Source organism: Natator depressus, chromosome 3 (genome assembly GCF_965152275.1).
Source record: "Natator depressus isolate rNatDep1 chromosome 3, rNatDep2.hap1, whole genome shotgun sequence".
Lineage (NCBI taxonomy): Eukaryota > Metazoa > Chordata > Testudines > Cheloniidae > Natator > Natator depressus.
Window position 1 is genome coordinate 178548051 of NC_134236.1, and position 17847 is coordinate 178565897.

Sequence of the window (17847 nt, forward strand, 5' to 3'; positions counted from 1 at the left end):
TCTCTTTGGGGACGGTAATCTTGTTTGAGAAGCAAGGGTGTTTCTGAATTAAAGGGCACATGTGACAGAAGTGACAGGTTTTTTTGCCACAGAAACTATCTTTCTTTTTAAAAACCTTTTCCTTTAGGTCTTGCCTAAACCAGGGGTTGAGAGCAACAGAGATAGCCATTTCTGTTGAGCTGCAGCAAACAAGTGTTCTCAGTTTAGTTTTAAATGCCAGAACATCCTGAGAAAATTTTGAACATCAATAATGAACAAGTTCCTGAACACTCCCTTCAGACTTTTTTCTGCCATTCATGACTCTGCCTTTTGTTAAATCATTGTCCTTGCCTAATACAACTTCCTTTTTTCTTTATACCAAGCAACTGCCATCTCACACACACACACACACCTGACTTCTTTTGGTTTGTCTTCCATCACTAAACTCAACACCAGTATCATCTGTCATGTCTCACACATTTGACAAGTATATAAAAGTAAAAACACTCCCAAACCCCACAAAACTGTAGCAATGTTAGTGTGGCCCAGGGGATAGGGTGTTGGACTCAGAAAATCTGGATTTTGTCACTTATCTGCTATATGACCTTAGGCAAGTTACGTCATCTCTCTGTCTTACTTTGATTGTAAACTCTTCTGGATATGGAATCTCTCTATGTTTTTGCAGAGTGCCTATCACAATAGGAACCCAATCGCAGTAGAGGGCAGTAAGCACTACTGTAATACCAAACTATAATAGTGTCACTTAACTGTGTGAGGTAAGCAAATTACATTATGTGCAACTGTAACTCATCCACCCCCAATCCATCATCATCAGGGTTTGAACTCTGGACCTTCAGCACAGTCGGCACTCACTACAGTGAAAGGAGTAACTCCAGTAACTGGCAGCAGGAGTAGGCTGTAATCATTTGTGGACCACCTATTAGGAAATGCACAACATACTGAAACAATGATTACATATGCATGAGTAGCCTCATTTTACCTACAGCATAATCAGATACATAGATTTGGGAGGTTCTTAAAAAGAGGCAGTGTGGCTAATGAAATAAGACTTTTGTCTGCCGTATTCTATTTTCAGCTTCTGTTGCTTCTCAGGGTGGTATGAGGCCTTGCTCAATGACAAGTATTGTGAAAGGAACTGAATTACCAACAGCAGTTAGAAAACATGAGTGTAAGGTCTCCTTGATCCTAGCCTGGTGCAAATGTCCCTAGCTCAATGTGTACTTTGACAGGGCAAGTAGGACAAGGAAGAGGATCTATTTTGTCTGATTCCCATCTGGAGACACAGCTACATGTGCCATGCTAAAACGAGATACTGGGGAACATGCCTCGTACATGTGGTATCTTGAAAAGTTTTAGCAGAGAGCCTTCAGCAACCTCTGCTGGGCATAATACAGATTGCAAATGGCAATTTTGACATCTTATAATTCAACCAGATCTGAATGGATTTCCATGTGGACAACAAAAGGCAAGTCTCTGATATGAGGACTACCCTTTGGAAAATTGTGAAGTTCTGCTACAACTTACGGAGGAACTAGAATCCTTGAAAAACAGGTCAGAAAAGTTTGTATACTGAGGTTAGGCAACCTCCATATAATGGTATCTACTACTCTGTTCATAATAATTTATTAAGAATCAGAGGAAAAGTAAGTCTATTTTACTCATCCAAGCAGTATGAAAGCTAACAGGATTAGCACTTGTCACCAAGAACATACAGTTTTAAATTTTTTAAAAAGTTTTAAATTTAAAATAGTATCTCAGAGCTTAGTGCTGGAGGTAGACATCTTGGTAAAAATGGTATCATTTAGGGCACTCGCTCACAGAAGACCCATGGAAAATACTATTACATTGCAGTGGTCCCCAGTCTTTTTTGTTGTTGTTGGAGGGGAAGGCCCTACTTACAGTGGACATATAGGCAGACACATTCCTCCCCAACACCAATACCATTTTCCCTCATCCTATGTCCTGGCACAATTGGTGGTTTTTTCCTGATATTGTCCATTTCCTTCTTTCTGATCCTATTAATTTGTCTATTCTGTTTTCCTCCTTCTAATTTTTTGTTTTTCCCACTTCATAGTCTCTTTTTTGTTTTTCTATTTTTTAATATTCCTCTTTGCTCCTCTTCCCAGTTCTCCCATACACCAGAAGGCTAACTATTGCTCAGAAGTCAAGATGTCATGTTTCTAACAACCGTGATTTGTTATTGTTATAGTAAGTCACTGATACTTAAATCTAATTTTACATTCTCTTCAGAATCATTTTAACAAATTTGACAGGTTAATGAGGCTAACACACATTGACACAGAAGTACTTACATCGCATTTACTTTATCTTCTGGGCCCTGAACTTGGCCAGTAACAGTCCCTTGTCTGGTATTTTTAACCCAGCCAACTACTCCCATTTTCCTAGCTTCATCTTCTGTGTACTGATTTGGAAAATAAAACAAAAAATACACATAGTATATTCAGCACCAGCAGTTATGACACACACACGTTGTGCATGAGTAGTCTTAAAGCCCCAGTTTCACTTCCACAACTTTCTTAAAACCAACTCTTCCTAAAAAGTATCTGTAGATATTAATGCACCTACCCAAACATCAGGATTTTCCTGCCGGTTCTGGACTTGCAGCAGAAGCAGACAATTTTTCAACAAGAAAGTGAGACTTATCCCCCTTGTGCTTATCAGTGTTTATCATAACATCATCCCTTGACGCCACTTCCAAGTTACACTGCAGACAATCAGTCAAGTAGCAGTATAGCTTCTTTGGGATAGTTTTCTCATGCTATGTCAGAACCTATTGATGGTTCCATTTGGGGGAGAAGACAAAAAATCTACACTCTCCATTTTAAGAATTTTCAACATATGTTATCATCTTGTGCAGAGGTCAAGGGTCTTCCACATCACCCCATAGCTGCCATTTTGAAGAAATAACACTGGCAACAAAAAACAAAAGCCTGTAAAAACTTCATCTTTTGTTAAAGCACTTCTGAATTTGTTAGACTTCCTTAAGGAGCTGTGACATCCCATCTTCAAGCAAACTGCCAAAATAATTAGCAACTTGCCTTGAGAAGTAAATGAAGAACAAAACACTTGAAGAAGAGGGAATTGTGGTAGCAATAAAGATTGAAGTCCAGTTAATTGTTCAGGTTGTTAATATGACTCTTTTTGCAATACATTATTATTGTGAATTTATGCTGATTGTTTGTCACTTATTCACTTCCTGAGCTGGCTTCAGCCACTTCAGTTTATCTCCACTATTTTTTAAGTTTTGCCATTCTGTATTATCTGTCTCTCTCAAACTTAAGTAACATATGTGTATCTTTAAATATACATGTTTTAAAACCACAAAACTGCACAGAATAGGAAGTCCACTTCTCTGAAATCCAGCTAAGAATTACTCTTTCTTCTTTGGGTGGAATAAGTCAATCAATATTCACCAACACATGTTTGTCTACTTCTCAGACACCAGTTGTATAAATATAGATATCACAGGTATTTTAACTGTCTACATCTTTTCTAAATCAATCGAGGAGAAACAATCTGTGTGCAAGCATGCATTTCATGTTTACATGCTGCACTGCAGAGTATAGTCAGACTCACCACAATTGTAAACTTTAATGCAGTTTTCAAAGATATAGTTGAAAATTTTCCATTCTGTTTTACATGTGGCTCAATAATACACTAATATACCAGAGTATGCATAGAGGCTCTCTCTTTATATATCTTTATCCAGTTGCATATACTGCACTCAGATTTGGCTATTAGCCTCTGGGGACTACATTTTAGTGTACTTCATATACACTCAACTGGGCTGGCCTAGGCTGCTATGAATGAAGTCATTATTGATTAGTTTACTGGAGAACTGTTCCTGTTTAAACACTATCAGCACAATTTCAGTGTTTTACTGTCTTCAGTCGCATCTGTTAAACTAACCAGTTTATTTGAGCATGAGCTTTCGTGAGCTACAGCTCACTTCATCGGATGCATAGCATCCGATGAAGTGAGCTGTAGCTCACGAAAGCTCATGCTCAAATAAACTGGTTAGTCTCTAAGGTGCCACAAGTACTCCTTTTCTTTTTTCTTTTTACGAATACAGACTAACACGGCTGTTACTCTGAAATCTGTTAAACTGTAACAAAGAGAATTTTTAAATTGTCTATTTGGTTATATTTGGCCTGCAGATAAAGCATCAAAATATAAGAGAGGCATAGACTCGTTGTTTCCTCACACAAAACACTCAATACTCACTTCTCTCCACTTAAATATAAAGCAGGCATGGGAGGATGTCATGACTTTCAATCACACACAGACATAGATTCGCACTTCCAAGTTAACAGTAACTTAGCATAAAGCAATGGACCATATATCTGATGGAGTGGCAACTCAGCACAGGAGCCCAGAGTACCTGGGATAGACCAGAGCTGACTGGGTAGAATGAATGATGTCACTAAATTCAAGACATATGTTATACTCTAAGTCCTTCAGCCATTTCATCTTTCAGCTGTTTTACAAGTATAACCATATATTGAAAAAGCTTAATGTTTAATATTAAACATAGGTCAATATTTTCAGAAAATACAGTATTCTAGCTATTTCCACTCTGTGAAACGTGTCCTCTTGTTTTCTGAGTTTCTGCCTTTCTTTTGAATTGTAATGCTCCTGCTGCAGGTTCAGAACTGGTGGAGAAGCTTGGGTGGGATCTGAGCTGCAGAGACCAAACTTCCACATCATGTGATTATTAGACATCATCTGTCAGAAAAAAAATCATAAGCACTGTAGATTCATTTCTTTAATTCTCTGAAGAATTAACACTGCACTTTTATTTTCATGAAGAAAAATAAAAAGAGAATACACGTTGCTTCAGTAGCTCAAAACTAACGTTTTCTATTCAACACATTGTCAGGCCTTTATGATGTTTAAATTCAATGACTGAAGCCTCTAGATTGGGATCTCAAAAACGCAGCCCACAGGGTTATTTTCTGTGGCCTGCCAGCTCCCCGTGCCCCCCGCTTCCCCCCAGGGCTTACCTAGAGTGGCTCCAGCGCAGTGTGCACCAGGGGCAGGGCTGGTTCCCTGCCTGCCTGCCCTGCCCCCGCGCCGCTCTGGGAAGTGGCCGGAACCTGGGGGTGGGGGGGCATAGGGGTCTGTGTGTTGCCCTTGCTTCCAGGCACCGCCCCCCGCAGCTCCCATTGGCCTGGAACAGGGAACCGCGGCCAATGGGAGCTTCGGGGGAGGTACCTGGAGGAGCGGCTAGGGCAACAAACAGAGCCCTCTGCCCCCACTCCCCCAGGTTCCGGCCGCTTCCCGGAGTGGCACCAGGTCAGGGCAGGCAGGCAGGCAGGGAGCTTGCCCTGCTCCCGGTGCGCGCCGGGCTGGAGCCCTCCCCCCCAAACCCCTCCTGCACCCCAACCCCCTGCCCCGAGCCCCCTGCCTCACCCTACACACCTCCTGCAATCCCTGCTGCACCCTGCACCCTGACCCCTGCCGCACCCCTCACCCCTCCTGCACCCCACACCCCAACTCCCTGCCCTGAGCCCCCTGCCGCACGCTGCACACCTCCTGCACCTCAACTCCCTGCCCTGAGCCCCCACCACACCCCGCACCCCTCCTGCACCCCCTGGGGGCAGGGAGGGGGCGGAGTTGGAGTGGGGATTTCGGGGAAGGGGTTGGAATGGGGGCAGGGAAGGGGTGGGAAGAGCCAGGGTAGGGGCGGGGCCTCATGGAAGGGGTGGAGTCCAGGGGCAGCAAGGGTGGGGTGTCAGTGATGCGGCCCTCGGGCCAATGTACTAGTCCTCATGTGGCCCTCGTGGTCATTTGAGTTTGAGACCCCTGCTCTAGATATTACTATGATACAAACAAATTCAATAACATCAATATGAATAAACTTTTCTTAAAAGAATTCTACTTTAATAGTAGGATTATTCTATACCATGTATCTACTATAAAAAGAACCTATGATTTAAAAAAACAACAATAAAACCACACAATACTTAACTGTCCAGCTAAGGACTGAAAACGCCAGCTGGATTCCTTTGTACTCTACTATAGGCCTCCTACGATATTTTTAGCATTGGAAATATTACACTGTTGTAATGTAAAATTGGCACACTGCACGCTGCCTTACCATTCTGAAACAAACACCTAGAAAAAAATGAAAAGAAAAGAGATTAATTTGATCAGAATTAATGCCATTGCTAACAACTTTACCTAATTTGTGTGTCTGTAAACTAAACTGAGTACTAGAGGTTTGTTCTAGTCATTTTCTATGAAACTTTAAAGAATGGTTATACCTATTTATCACACTTCTAAAAACAGATAGCGACTTAGGAGTTAGGTTTATACATACATACATACATGTTTTGACCTTATTATTAGGGCCCTACCAAAATCACGGTCCATTTTAGTCAATTTCATGGTCATCAGATTTTAAAAATTGTAAATTTCATGATTTCAGCTATTTAAAGTTGAAATTTCACGGTGTTGTAATTGTAGAGGTCCTGACCCAAAAAGAAGTTGGGGGAGGGAGGGTGTCACAAGGTTATTGTAGAGGCGGGTTGAGGTACTGCTACCCTTACGTCTGCACTGCTGCGGGTGGCGGTGCTGCCTTCAAAGCTGGGCTGTTGGAGAGCAGCAGCTGCTGGCTGGGAGACCAGCTCTGAAGGCAGAGCCGCCACCAGCAGCAGCGCAGAAGTAAGGATGGCGTTGTATGGTACTGCCACCCTTACTACTGCGCTGCTGCTGCTGGCCAGGCGCCGCCTTCAGAGCTGGGCTCTCGGCGAACAGCCACCGCTCAACGGCCACCCAGCTCTGAAGGCAGCACAGAAGAAAGGGTGGCAATACCATGATCCCCCTAAAATAACCCTGCAACCCCCCTGCGACTCCCTTTTGGGTCTGGACCCCCAATTTGAGAAACACTGGTCTCCCCCATGAAATCTGTAGAGTACAGAGCAAAAGCACACAAAAGACCAAATTTCACGGTGGGAGACCAAATTTCACAGTCTATGACGCGTTTTTCATGGCCATTAATTTGGTACCGCCCTACTTATTATGGTCTTCCTTAGGACAAATAATGACAGAGAAAATGTCTTACTTGTAATCCTGCTTCTCTGAATATATCAGTTTGAAGGATTCTCTATCCCTAACCTTAACTTTTTAGCAATATAGCGGAAGAACACTCCTAGAGCTTCAGGTTTTAATCCTTGAGGACAACCGTAGGAACGTAGAAGATAAGCCAGGCCCCCTTGATTCTTTCATCATGTACTTAATTTTTCTGCAGGAAAATCTCATCTCAGGAGCCCCCCCTCCTCTTTTTTTATTTTTTAAATAAACACCTCATGTTGAACATCCAGAATTGGCATTTTCTTTCTGTGAACTTTGCCTACCATTGAAGAAACTGAGTGGAATGTTCAGAAGGCTCACAAGGACAAGTAGAGTGCAAGCCATATCCCCTATCCCACTACTTCTGCCCTCAAGACTCACAAACTAGAAGAGTTCCATCATCTTCTGCTAAGGAGGTAAGATCTGTAGTCAAAATCCTGCATGGATAGTATCTTTAGAGAACGCAGAATGTCAAGAGCCTCCAAGTATGAAATAAATGCTATATTATAAAAACATATTTCCAAGCTTTTAGCTACCCAACTGGTGGCCTACTCCCTCAACAAAATTAAGGTGGCTAAACTTATGTATGAGAACATATATAAGTAGAATATATATAACCTTTTATGCATTTATTTTTAGAAAACTACAGAACACTATCTGAACAGAGTCAGTTTATACCTTCATGGAGAAAGTACTGAGTCCTTAGTTATGCAGGATAGATAAGAGTTATATCATGCATTAAACAAACAAACAAGAATTCTATTTTTATGTGCTTGCATTACAGCAGTGTTTAGTGGCCCCTACCAATATCAGCCCCCATTGAGCTAGACATTGTACAAACCAGTAGCAGTAACATGGATCTCTCTCATTCAGTTTATGATGTTTGTATTTTTATTCCTGTTTACAACTATATAATCCATAGACTTCCTTCACACCATCTACTCAAGCATGATCAAAAAGATATCAGGCGAACTTTATCACTGGTATAGGTAGATACAATTCCATCAAAGTAAGTGGTATTATATCCATTTTTTCCATGGTAAATTTGATCCATCAGCTGCCAGGTAATATGGTTTGTGATTTTTATAAAAAATTTTAACGCAGAACTAAATAATGTTTTGCTGATCCTCTATTGCTGATTTATCTGTGGTGCATATTCTGACAATCTGAGCAAGTTGTCAATACTTTCAGCTAACAATAATGTATTTTAAATAGAGTTACAATATAACAGAACCAAACAGGAGACCTGCACTTGCCAGATAACTTACAAAGATAGTCATGTTTGCAGTGTTGCTATAGCTATGTTTGTCCCAAGGTATTAGAGAGACAAGGTGGATGAGGTAATATCTTTTATTTGACCAACTGAACTGTGGTACTCTGAGTACCTTTCCCAGACCTGAAGTAGAGATCTGTGTAAGCTTGAAAGCTTATCTTGTTCACCAACAGAAGTTGGTCCAATAAAATATATTACCTCACCTACCTTCTCTGTCTAAAGATATTCATGTAATTTAAGCAATGCCCTTGTAGTTTGTCTTGTACTATTGCCAACATCCCCTCTCTAGTCAAGCTGTCTTAGTTAAATTATGCAGAAAAAACAGTTACCTTTCGTAACTATTGTTCTTCAAGATGTGTTGCTCATGTCCATTCCATTATAGGTATGGGCATGCCCACATGCAGAGTTGTCAGAGACTTTTGCCTTCGCTGTATCTGTAGGGTTGGCTGTGGCACCCCCTTGAGTGCCGCGCTCATGCATCGGTATATTAGGTGCCGCCGACTCTGTGCCCTCTCAGTTCCTTCTTGCTTGCAATTCCGACAGAGGGGTAGGAGGGCGGATAATGGAATGGACATGAGCAACATCTCGAAGAACAACAGTTACGAAAGGTAACCGTTTTTTAATTCTTCAAGTGCTTGCTCATGTTGATTCCATTCTAGATGACTAACAAGCAGTATCTACAGAGATAGGCTCAGAGTTCACGGTTTCGCAGCTTGCAGTACTGCCCCACCAAAGCTAGCATCGTCCTGGGCCTGCTGGGTCAGTGCATAGTGGGACATAAACATATGGATGGATGACCAGGTGGTCACCCTGCAGATGTCCTGGATAGGCACCTGGGCCAGAAAAGCTGCCAAAGAGGCCTGTGCCCTGGTTGAGTGGGTGGTGACAATCGCCGGGGGCAGCACCTTCACTTGATGATAGCAGAAGTGAATGCAGGCGGTGATCCAAGAGGCAATTCTTTGGGAGGATATAGGGTGCCCTTTCATCCTGTCAGCCACTGCGACGAACAATTGCATAGACTTAGGGAATGGCTTGGTCCTGTCAATGTAGAAGACTAGAGCCCTTCTAACGTCCAAGGCACGCAGCCTACTCTCCTCCTCTGACTTATGCAACTTCTAAAAGAAGACCGGTAAGTAAATGTCCTGGCTTGAATGAAAGTGAGAGACCACCTTGGGCAGAAAGCCAGGTGTAATCTCAGCTGTACCTTGTCCTTGTAGAAAACTATATAACACGGTTCCGAGGTGAGCGCCTAAATTTCCGAGACCTGACAGGCTGAAGTCACTACGACCAGGAACGCAACCTTCCAGGACAAGAGAAGGAGAGAACAGGAAGCCAAAGGCTCAAAAGGGGGACCCGTGAGCCACGACAGCACCAGCTTCAAGTCCCACAGAGGAACAGTATCCTTGACATGTGGGTAGAGGTGCTAAAGGCCCTTGAGGAATGTCCTGGGCAAAGACCTGCCCTCAAGCGGCAGATGGAATGCTGAGATGGCTGACAGGTGGACCTTGATCAATGAAAGGTACAAACCCTGGAGCTTGAGACGCAGAAGGTATTCTAGAATGAATGCAACGAGGTCTGCTCGGGTTAGACGCCTTTCTCCGAGGTCCAACATGTGAACCACTTCCACTTGGCCAGGTAGGTTGCCCTGGTAGAGGGCTTTCTACTTCCCAACAGGATCTGCTGAACATCTGCCGAGAACTGCTGCTCCCGCTCGTTCAACCATGCAGCAGCCAAGCCATCAGGTGCAGTGCCGTCAGATTTGGGTGCAAAAGACTGCTGTGGTTTTGAGATAGCAAGTCCGGCCTGAGAGGCAGCTGGAATGTAATCGCCACTGAAAGGTCCAGCAGCACGCTGTACCAGTGCTGGTGTGGCCAAGCCAGTGCTATGAGGATCACTCTTGCTCTGTCCTGCCTGATCTTTGAGAGGACCCTGGGGAGCAACAGCACTGGAGGAAAGGCGTACATCAGAGCCCCCGACCACAGGAGTAGAAAAGTATCTGACAGGGCCCCCCGCCCCATCCAAGCCTCTCATTGAGCAAAAGACATGGCATTTCCTGTTCTGCCTGGATGCAAACAGGTCCAACCAGTGAGTTCCCCACTTGTGGAAGATGAATCTGACCACCTCTGGATGGAGGGACCACTCATGGTGAGACAAGAAGGTCCTGCTGAGGCGATCTGCCAAGACGTTCTTGGCCCCTAAAAAGTGCGCTGCAATGAGATGTATACCATACTGCAGACAGAGGTCCCAGAGCCTGAGGGCTTCTTGACAGAGGGCTGTCGACTTGGCTCTGCCTTGCTTGTTGATATAGAACACAGCTGCTGTGTTGTCTGTAAGTACCTGAGCCACTTTTCCCTGTATATGAGGTAGGAAGGCTTGGCAAGCCAGGCAAACCGCCCTGAGTTCCCTGGCGTTGATATGCAAGGAGCAATTGTAATTGAACCAATGACCTTGCATACTGAAATCGCCCAGGTGGGCTCCCCGCCCCAGGTCCGTAGCATCGGAGACGAGGGTCATCAGTGCGGCCGGAGCCACAAAAGGGACTCCTTCCAATAGCAGTGTGGAATCTTGCCACCAGGTGAGAGATAACAGTACACTGTCTGGAATTCTGACCACCCGATCCAGGTTGTGCTGGTTGGGGACATAAGCCATAAGCCTGTAGCAGCCTGAGGTGGAGCCGCGTGTGCCGGACCACGTATGTGCAGGCCGCCATGTGTCCCAACAGTTTCAAGCATGTGTGGGTTGTGATGAACGGATGGGCTTGTATACACAAGATGAGATCCACCTTGGCTTGGAACCAAGTCTCAGGGAGGAAGGCCCTGGCCTGAATGGAATTGAGAACCACTTCAATAAATTCTATGCATTGCACTGGGGTTTTAGACTTTTTGCTCGTTTATTATCAGCCCCAGGTCGTGACAGGTGGAACAGACCAGCTCGAGATGCCTCCACACCTAGTCTCGGGACCGGCCCCTTATTAGACAGTTGTCGAGGTATGGATAAATTTGGACTCCCTGATGTTGCAGGTAAGCAGCCACCGGCACTATGCACTTTGAGAACACCCTTGGGGCTGACCAGAGACCAAAGGACATCACCATGAATTGGAAATGGCACTGTCCCAGCATGAAATGGAGGAAGCGCCGGTGCCCCCAGAAAAATGGAAATATGGAAGTAAGCATCCTTTAAATCGAGGGTGGCGTACCAGTCTCCCGGATCCAGGGAGGGGATGATAGAGGCCAGAGAGAACATGTGAAACTTCAACTTCTTGAGAGACTTGTTGAGGCAGGTCCAGAATGGGTCTGAGGCCCCCTTTTGCCTTCGGAATTAGGAAGTAACGGGAGTAGAACCCTTTTCCTTCCATGTTCCAAGGGACCTCCTCCACTGCCCCCAGACAGAGGAGGCTGTTGACCTCCTGAACGAGGAGCTGCTTGTGAGAAGGGTCCCTGAAGAGTGATGGGGAAGAGGGGTGGGAGGGATGGTTTGTGATAACCTGCAGGGTATAGCTCGACGAAAGTGTACTGAGCACCCAACGGTCCAAGGTGATACAGGACCAGGCCGACCAGAAAGGGCGGCGGCAGTTGAGGAAGGGGAGGGATGGATCCATCAGACTGGCTCAGGAGCACCCTCAAAACTACTGTTTTTAGCCTCCCTGGCCTCAGGGATGGTCAGGTTGTGCAGCCAAGCAGGAAGATGACAGGTATCGTTTCTTATGCCCCTGGTCTTTATCCTTTCTCCTGCAGGAGCCTGCTCTTGGAGTTCCCCAGGACCTGGACTGCTGATGGGGAGGAGGCAGAGGACAGAAAGGCTTCCTAGACTGTTGCGGGGTATGAAGGCCCAGGGAATGGAGGGGCTCGGGAGTCTTCAAGGCCGTGGAGCCTTGAGTCCGTGAGCTAGGAGAAGACCCCGGTACCCTCGAAAGGGAGGTCTTGGATCATGGCCTGCATCTCTTGGGACAGCCCAGGGGACTGCTGCATCTCATGGCCACTGCAGATGTGACCACCCTGGCTGTCGAGTCAGTAGTGTCCCAGGCCATTTGGAGGACATCCCCTCCCCCGGCGACCAACGTGCCTTTGTCCACCAGCGCAGCAAACTCCTGGGCATGATCTTGTGGGAGGGCCTCTTTGAATTTATTCAGGAAGTCCCACAGATTGAAATTATAGCATCCCAGCAGGGCCTGGTGATTAGAGACCCTGAATTGTAGGCTAGCCATCGAATAAACTTTTCTGCCAAACAAATCAAGTCTTTTGGCCGCTTTGTTCTTCGGTGTGCGGCTAACTTGACCCTGTTTGTACCTTTCATTCACTGCAGACACAACAAGTGATGCTGCAGGGGGATGTGTATAGAGACATTCAAATCCCCTTGCAAGACATAGTATTTCTTTTCCACCTTATTAGAGGTCGCAGAATAGAAGAGGGGGTTTGCCACAGTGACCTGGCAATTTTAAGGACCCCCCAGTTGGAGGGGCAATGCGATCCGAGCAGGAGTGGTGGCCGAAATGACATTGAAGAGGTCGTCGGCTTCCTCCTTGACCTCCTTGACCTGGAGCTTTAAGTTTTCAGCCATCCATTAAGGAGGGCCTAAGGCTCCTTAAAGTCATCCGGGGGACTATTGGAGTGGGAAGGCCCAGCCATCGCCTCATCAGGGGATGATGACGAGGACTGTCCTGCTTGAGGAAGAGCATGTTCCCCCTCCTTGTCCGGGGAAGGCTCCTTTGGTGCTGGGGTCTGGTGCGCTGGTGCCGCATCTGCCTCGGTACCGTGTTCTGACTGTGGCGCCAGCGGTGCCATGGCCGGCTTATCCGAGGCAGCCAGGGAGGGCTGGGAATACGTGACCGGCATAACCGGCACTCCCCATGGGTTCCAGTATGGCCACTGGGTAGGCCACTGCCCTTGCTGCGATGGCACTGTGGTCAGTGCTGCAATGGTCTCCCACGTCAAGAAGAATTCCCTTATTGGGGTAAAGGCTAAATTCTTGGTCCGACCCACACCACTGTCCCTCCAGCGATCACGGTGGAGCTGTCGAGGCCTAGGTTTGCCTGCTGACTTCGGACAGTGATCTACGAGGTGAAGGCAAGTAGTGACATCTGCTGGAGGAGCAGTACCAGGGCGACTGGGACCAGCGCTATGATTCTGAGCGGCCATTCCAGGACGGTGACCCACATCTTGGAGACTGCCTGGGGGAGGGTGACCGGGGCCTAGGCAACCTGTGGCTGGAAGTTCGCCGGTACCTGCGGTACGGGGAACAGCATCGCGGCTCCGGCATCCAGCGCCTAGTAGGCGGGGAGCGCATTAGGGACCTGGGTCGTCTAGCTGGAGAGCCACGTTATGGTTCCAGTGTCCGAGGTCGCAGAGATGGGAATGTGTGCCTGAGGTCCGGTGATCAGGGGTGCTCCGCCCTCCTGTGAGGCTTCCCCTTGGTGCTGGGGTCATAGCCAAGACAATCACCTGGTGTGGCACCTGCTAAGCCGGCTGGCTTTGCTCTTTGGCCACCGGGACTGCTTCGGGCCCTGATGGCCTTGGCAGAGGCCAGCGACCTTTGCTACTTCCCGGGGTCAGGGGTGGATCCCTGACCAGGCTGGGGGGTCTGAATTCAGCAGTACCCCTGTGAAACCCCACAGTGGGCGTATGGCCTAACAAAGGTCCTTTGCCCACAGCCCCCTTGCCCTTTGGTGCCGAGGGGCTCCTCTTCTTCTGGGGGTTCTTCGGCACCAGCAAGGGGGAATAGTACCAGGTGGAGCCTGGTGCCGGCAGTGCGCTTCACACTGAAGCCTCACTCCTTTTCTGTACAAGGACGGAAGCTCTTACAAATGCGACACTTGACCTTTCTAAGGGCTTCCCCCAAACACTTCAGGCAGCTGTTGTGGGGGGGTCACTGATCAACACTGACCTGCTGCATGACGCACACAGTTTGGAGCCAGGAGAGTGGGGCATGCCCCGCTTGGGGACAAAGTCCCAGCCGGGACTCTAAGTACTCTAACTTAACACTACAAAGACTAACTACTATTAACTATGTACAGATTAGGTAGAACAAAGGACTATGAAGAACCGCTAACACTCTTGCTGAAGGCAAGATGAGGCACTCCAACCAACTGCCACAGGCAGTAAGAAGGAACTAAGAGGGTGTAGGGTCAGCGGCGCCTAATATACCAACGCATGAATGTGGCACTCAAGGGGGCGCCACAGCCAACCCTACAGATAACGCTAAGACAAAAGTTTCCGACAACTGTGCACATGGGCACGCACACACCTGGAATGGAATCGACATGAGCACACACTTGAAGAAGAACTGAAACTTCCATTCTAGGTTTATCTGCTTCAAGATATCAACCTGGGGATTGGTCCTGCTTTGAGCAGGGGGTTGGACTAGATGACCTCTTGAGGTCCCTTCCAACCCTGATATTCTATGAACCTCTTATCTAACTTTCACACACACTGAATGAAAATAAAAATAATTTAGACTACACTTGACCATATAGTATTTTAAGTACATTTTGTACTTATTTACATACTTCATTTATTACATCCTTATTTCTTAGAATAAGCTAGGTCTGCCCCACAGAACTATATCACGGGCTTCCTGAAATCACTTCAAAGCAGTGCGCTTCTAATTATCAATTTTTAACATCTTTAAACTTTTCTGTTTATTATGCCGGTTCACCTAATTACTAATGCTGTGGACCTCTTTTAGGATAAAGCCTTTCCCTCCCCGAACAACTTTACTCCATTGGTGGAGCTACAATTTGCAAAAGGTGCTTCGATCAATAGGATGCTTTCAAGGTGCATCACTGCTCATGAAATTTCATTGCCTCCAAGTTCATCGTAAAGGGGCGCCATTGCACATCTCTGGGAAAGCTTCTGTTCTTCATAGACAATCCAGCCTCCTCATTCGGCAGCGTATGGCTGTGAAACTCAAGCACTCAAATTTCAAACTCGGAGAGAGTTTGAAGCTTTTATACAATCATAGAACTGGAAGGGAGCTTGAGAGGTCATCTAGTCCAGTCCCCTGCACTCACGGCAGGACTAAGTATTATCTAGACCAATCCTGACAGGTGTTTGTCTAACCTGTTCTTAAAAATCTCCAATGATGGAGAATCCCTAGGCAATTTATTCCAGTGCTTAACCACTCTGACAACTAGGAAGTTTTTCCTAATGTCCAACCTAAACCTCCCTTGATGCAATTTAAGCCCATTGTTTCTTCTCCTATCCTCAGAGGTTAAGAAAAAAAAATTTTCTCCCTCCTCCTTGTAACAACCTTTTACATACTTGAAAACTATGATCATGTCCCCTCTCAGTCTTCTCTTCTCCAGACTAAACAAACCCATTTTTTTCAATTTTCCCTCAAAGGTCATGTTTTCTAGACCTTTAATTGTTTTTGTTGCTCTTCTCTGGCCTTTCTCCAATATGTCCACATCTTTCCTGAAATGTGGTGCCCAGAACTGGACACAATACTCCAGCTGAGACATAATCAGTACAGAGTAGAGCTGAAGAATTACTTCTCATGTCTTGCTTACAACACTCCTGCTAATACATCCAGGGCTATCCCTAGCAATTCTGCGGCCCTACGCAGCCATCCACGGGGGTGGGGCAGACCTCCATGGGAGAGGAGCGGGGAGGCTGGCCCCAGGCCTCTGTGGGTGGGGAGGTGGGCCCCAGGCCTCCGCAGGGGGAGCAGGGCTGGCTTGGGGGGCAGAGGGGAACAACCCCCAGCACTCACCGGTGGCACGGCTGGGGCCGGGTCACTGCACTCCCGCTGCAGGTGAGTGCAGGCCCAGCCCGGCTGCTGAGCTCAGGGGAGTGGGGGCAGGGTCGGGGAAGGGGTGGGGCGGAGCAGGGCAGGGGTTCTGGGGAAGAGCCAGAGCAGGGGCTGGAGCAGCATGCAGCTGTGCAGGGCATCAGGAAATTTGGGGCACCAGATTTCCTGGTGCCCTATGCAGCTGCGTACTTGCGTATGGGTAAGGACGGCCCTGACTACACCCCAGAATGATGTTCGCTTTTTTTGCAACAGTGTTACACTCTTGACTCATATTTAGCTTGGGATCCACTACGACTCCCCAGATCCCTTTCCACCGTACTCCTTCCCAGAGTCACCTCCCATTTATGCAACCCTCTGGAAAAATTATATGGATGGGAGGAGCAGGATTACTGCCTAGATGCACCAAGGATAATGCACGTTTAACGAGCACAAACAGGACCTTTACAAGACCTGTTTCACACATTGACCTCAGTCGCATGCTGAACTTTAACACGTTTGCCCAGCTGAGGCCACTCCTGCCCGTCACTAGGGAAAGACTAGGGGCCGAACCCCCCGCTCCCTCTCGCTCTCATGGGGGAGGGTGGGAAGAGCGGGGCCCCCTACCCAGCCCCTGCTCCCCGGGCTCCCTGCTGCAGGGGCCTGAGGCCCCAGCCAACGAAGTGCATTGGCGCAGTGACCGACCCAGGAGCTTCGCGCATGCGCATCCAGCCGCATCGTGCACTCCGCCCCCCCTCCGGCCGAGGAGCCGCTCCGCCCGCCCCCCGCACTTACCCTGCACCCGGCCAAACACTTCATAGTCCACCGACTTGAGGGCGCCGGAGGCCTTGGCGAGGGCGGACATGGCGGGGTGCAGGCGAGGGAGCTGGCCTGCTCCGACCCGCTGCGGGAGTGCACGGGACCTACGGAGCTGGGGCGCGCCGCCCTCACCTCCTGGGCTCGGCTGGCGGGGCCTGGACGGCAGCCCGCGGGGCTCAAGCTTCTTGGAAAAGCGGCCGCGTGCCAGGCTGAGCCTGTGCCGGGCCCGAAGCTCCCTGCCCAGGCCCGGTGCGGGGAGCTGGGAGAACGCGCCCCGCCCCAGCGCTGCCCGAGCACCGGGGCACAGCCCGCGCGGAGAGACCCCCCCAGGGAGGGCGGCTGTTCACCCCGACCGGGGTGGGGGAGGCCCCTAACTCCTGAGACACCCCTCGACCCCCCCTGCCGGCAGGGGAAGAGATCTCCCAATATTGAGCCCTCCCCCCAAACCAGCCTGGGGGACTCTCCCCCAACCGTTGACCCCAGAGACAACCCCCTAAGGAGCGGGAGAACCCCCCCCCCAGGACATCCAGGAGAGGGAGAGACCCACTGGCCCTCCCAGGAAGTCCTCTCCCCCAACACAACTTCGGGTTCACCCTGAAGAACTCTCTCCCCCATCTGGAAAAGGTGAGGAGTGTCAGGGCAGGCCATGTGCGGACATTTGGGATGGGGCAGGGCTCTCAAACTCAAATCACCACAAGGACCACATTAGGACTAGTACGTTGGCCCGAGGGCTGCATCACTGACACCTTTTCATGTAAAGACACAAAAGCCCCCACCCCGCTGCCCCCGCTCCCACCCCCACTCCACCCTGAGGGGGTGCATGGGGGGGTGCACGGGGAGCTTGGCAGGCCACAGCAAATAACTGTGTGTGAGACCCCTGGGAAGGGCATGTATGGGGGAGTCTCTCCCTTCCCTGGCCTCTCCAGGAAGCAAGGGGG

The 17847-nt window shown here is 48.1% G+C and overlaps 1 protein-coding gene across 1 annotated transcript in view; it reads right to left on the reverse strand.

Moving 5' to 3' along the window:
* The window catches only part of ACYP2 (acylphosphatase 2), a 135429-nt gene extending 118236 nt beyond the window's left edge, over positions 1–17193 (reverse strand). Inside the window, exons 1-3 of the mRNA XM_074949402.1 lie at positions 16886–17193; positions 6122–6138; positions 2313–2422 (exon numbers count right to left, since the gene is read on the reverse strand). Of these exons, the coding sequence (XP_074805503.1) occupies positions 2313–2422; positions 6122–6138; positions 16886–16955 (197 nt within the window). The 5' untranslated portion in view covers positions 16956–17193. The remainder of the gene's footprint in view (positions 1–2312; positions 2423–6121; positions 6139–16885) is intronic.
* Between the last annotated feature and the right edge of the window lie 654 nt (positions 17194–17847).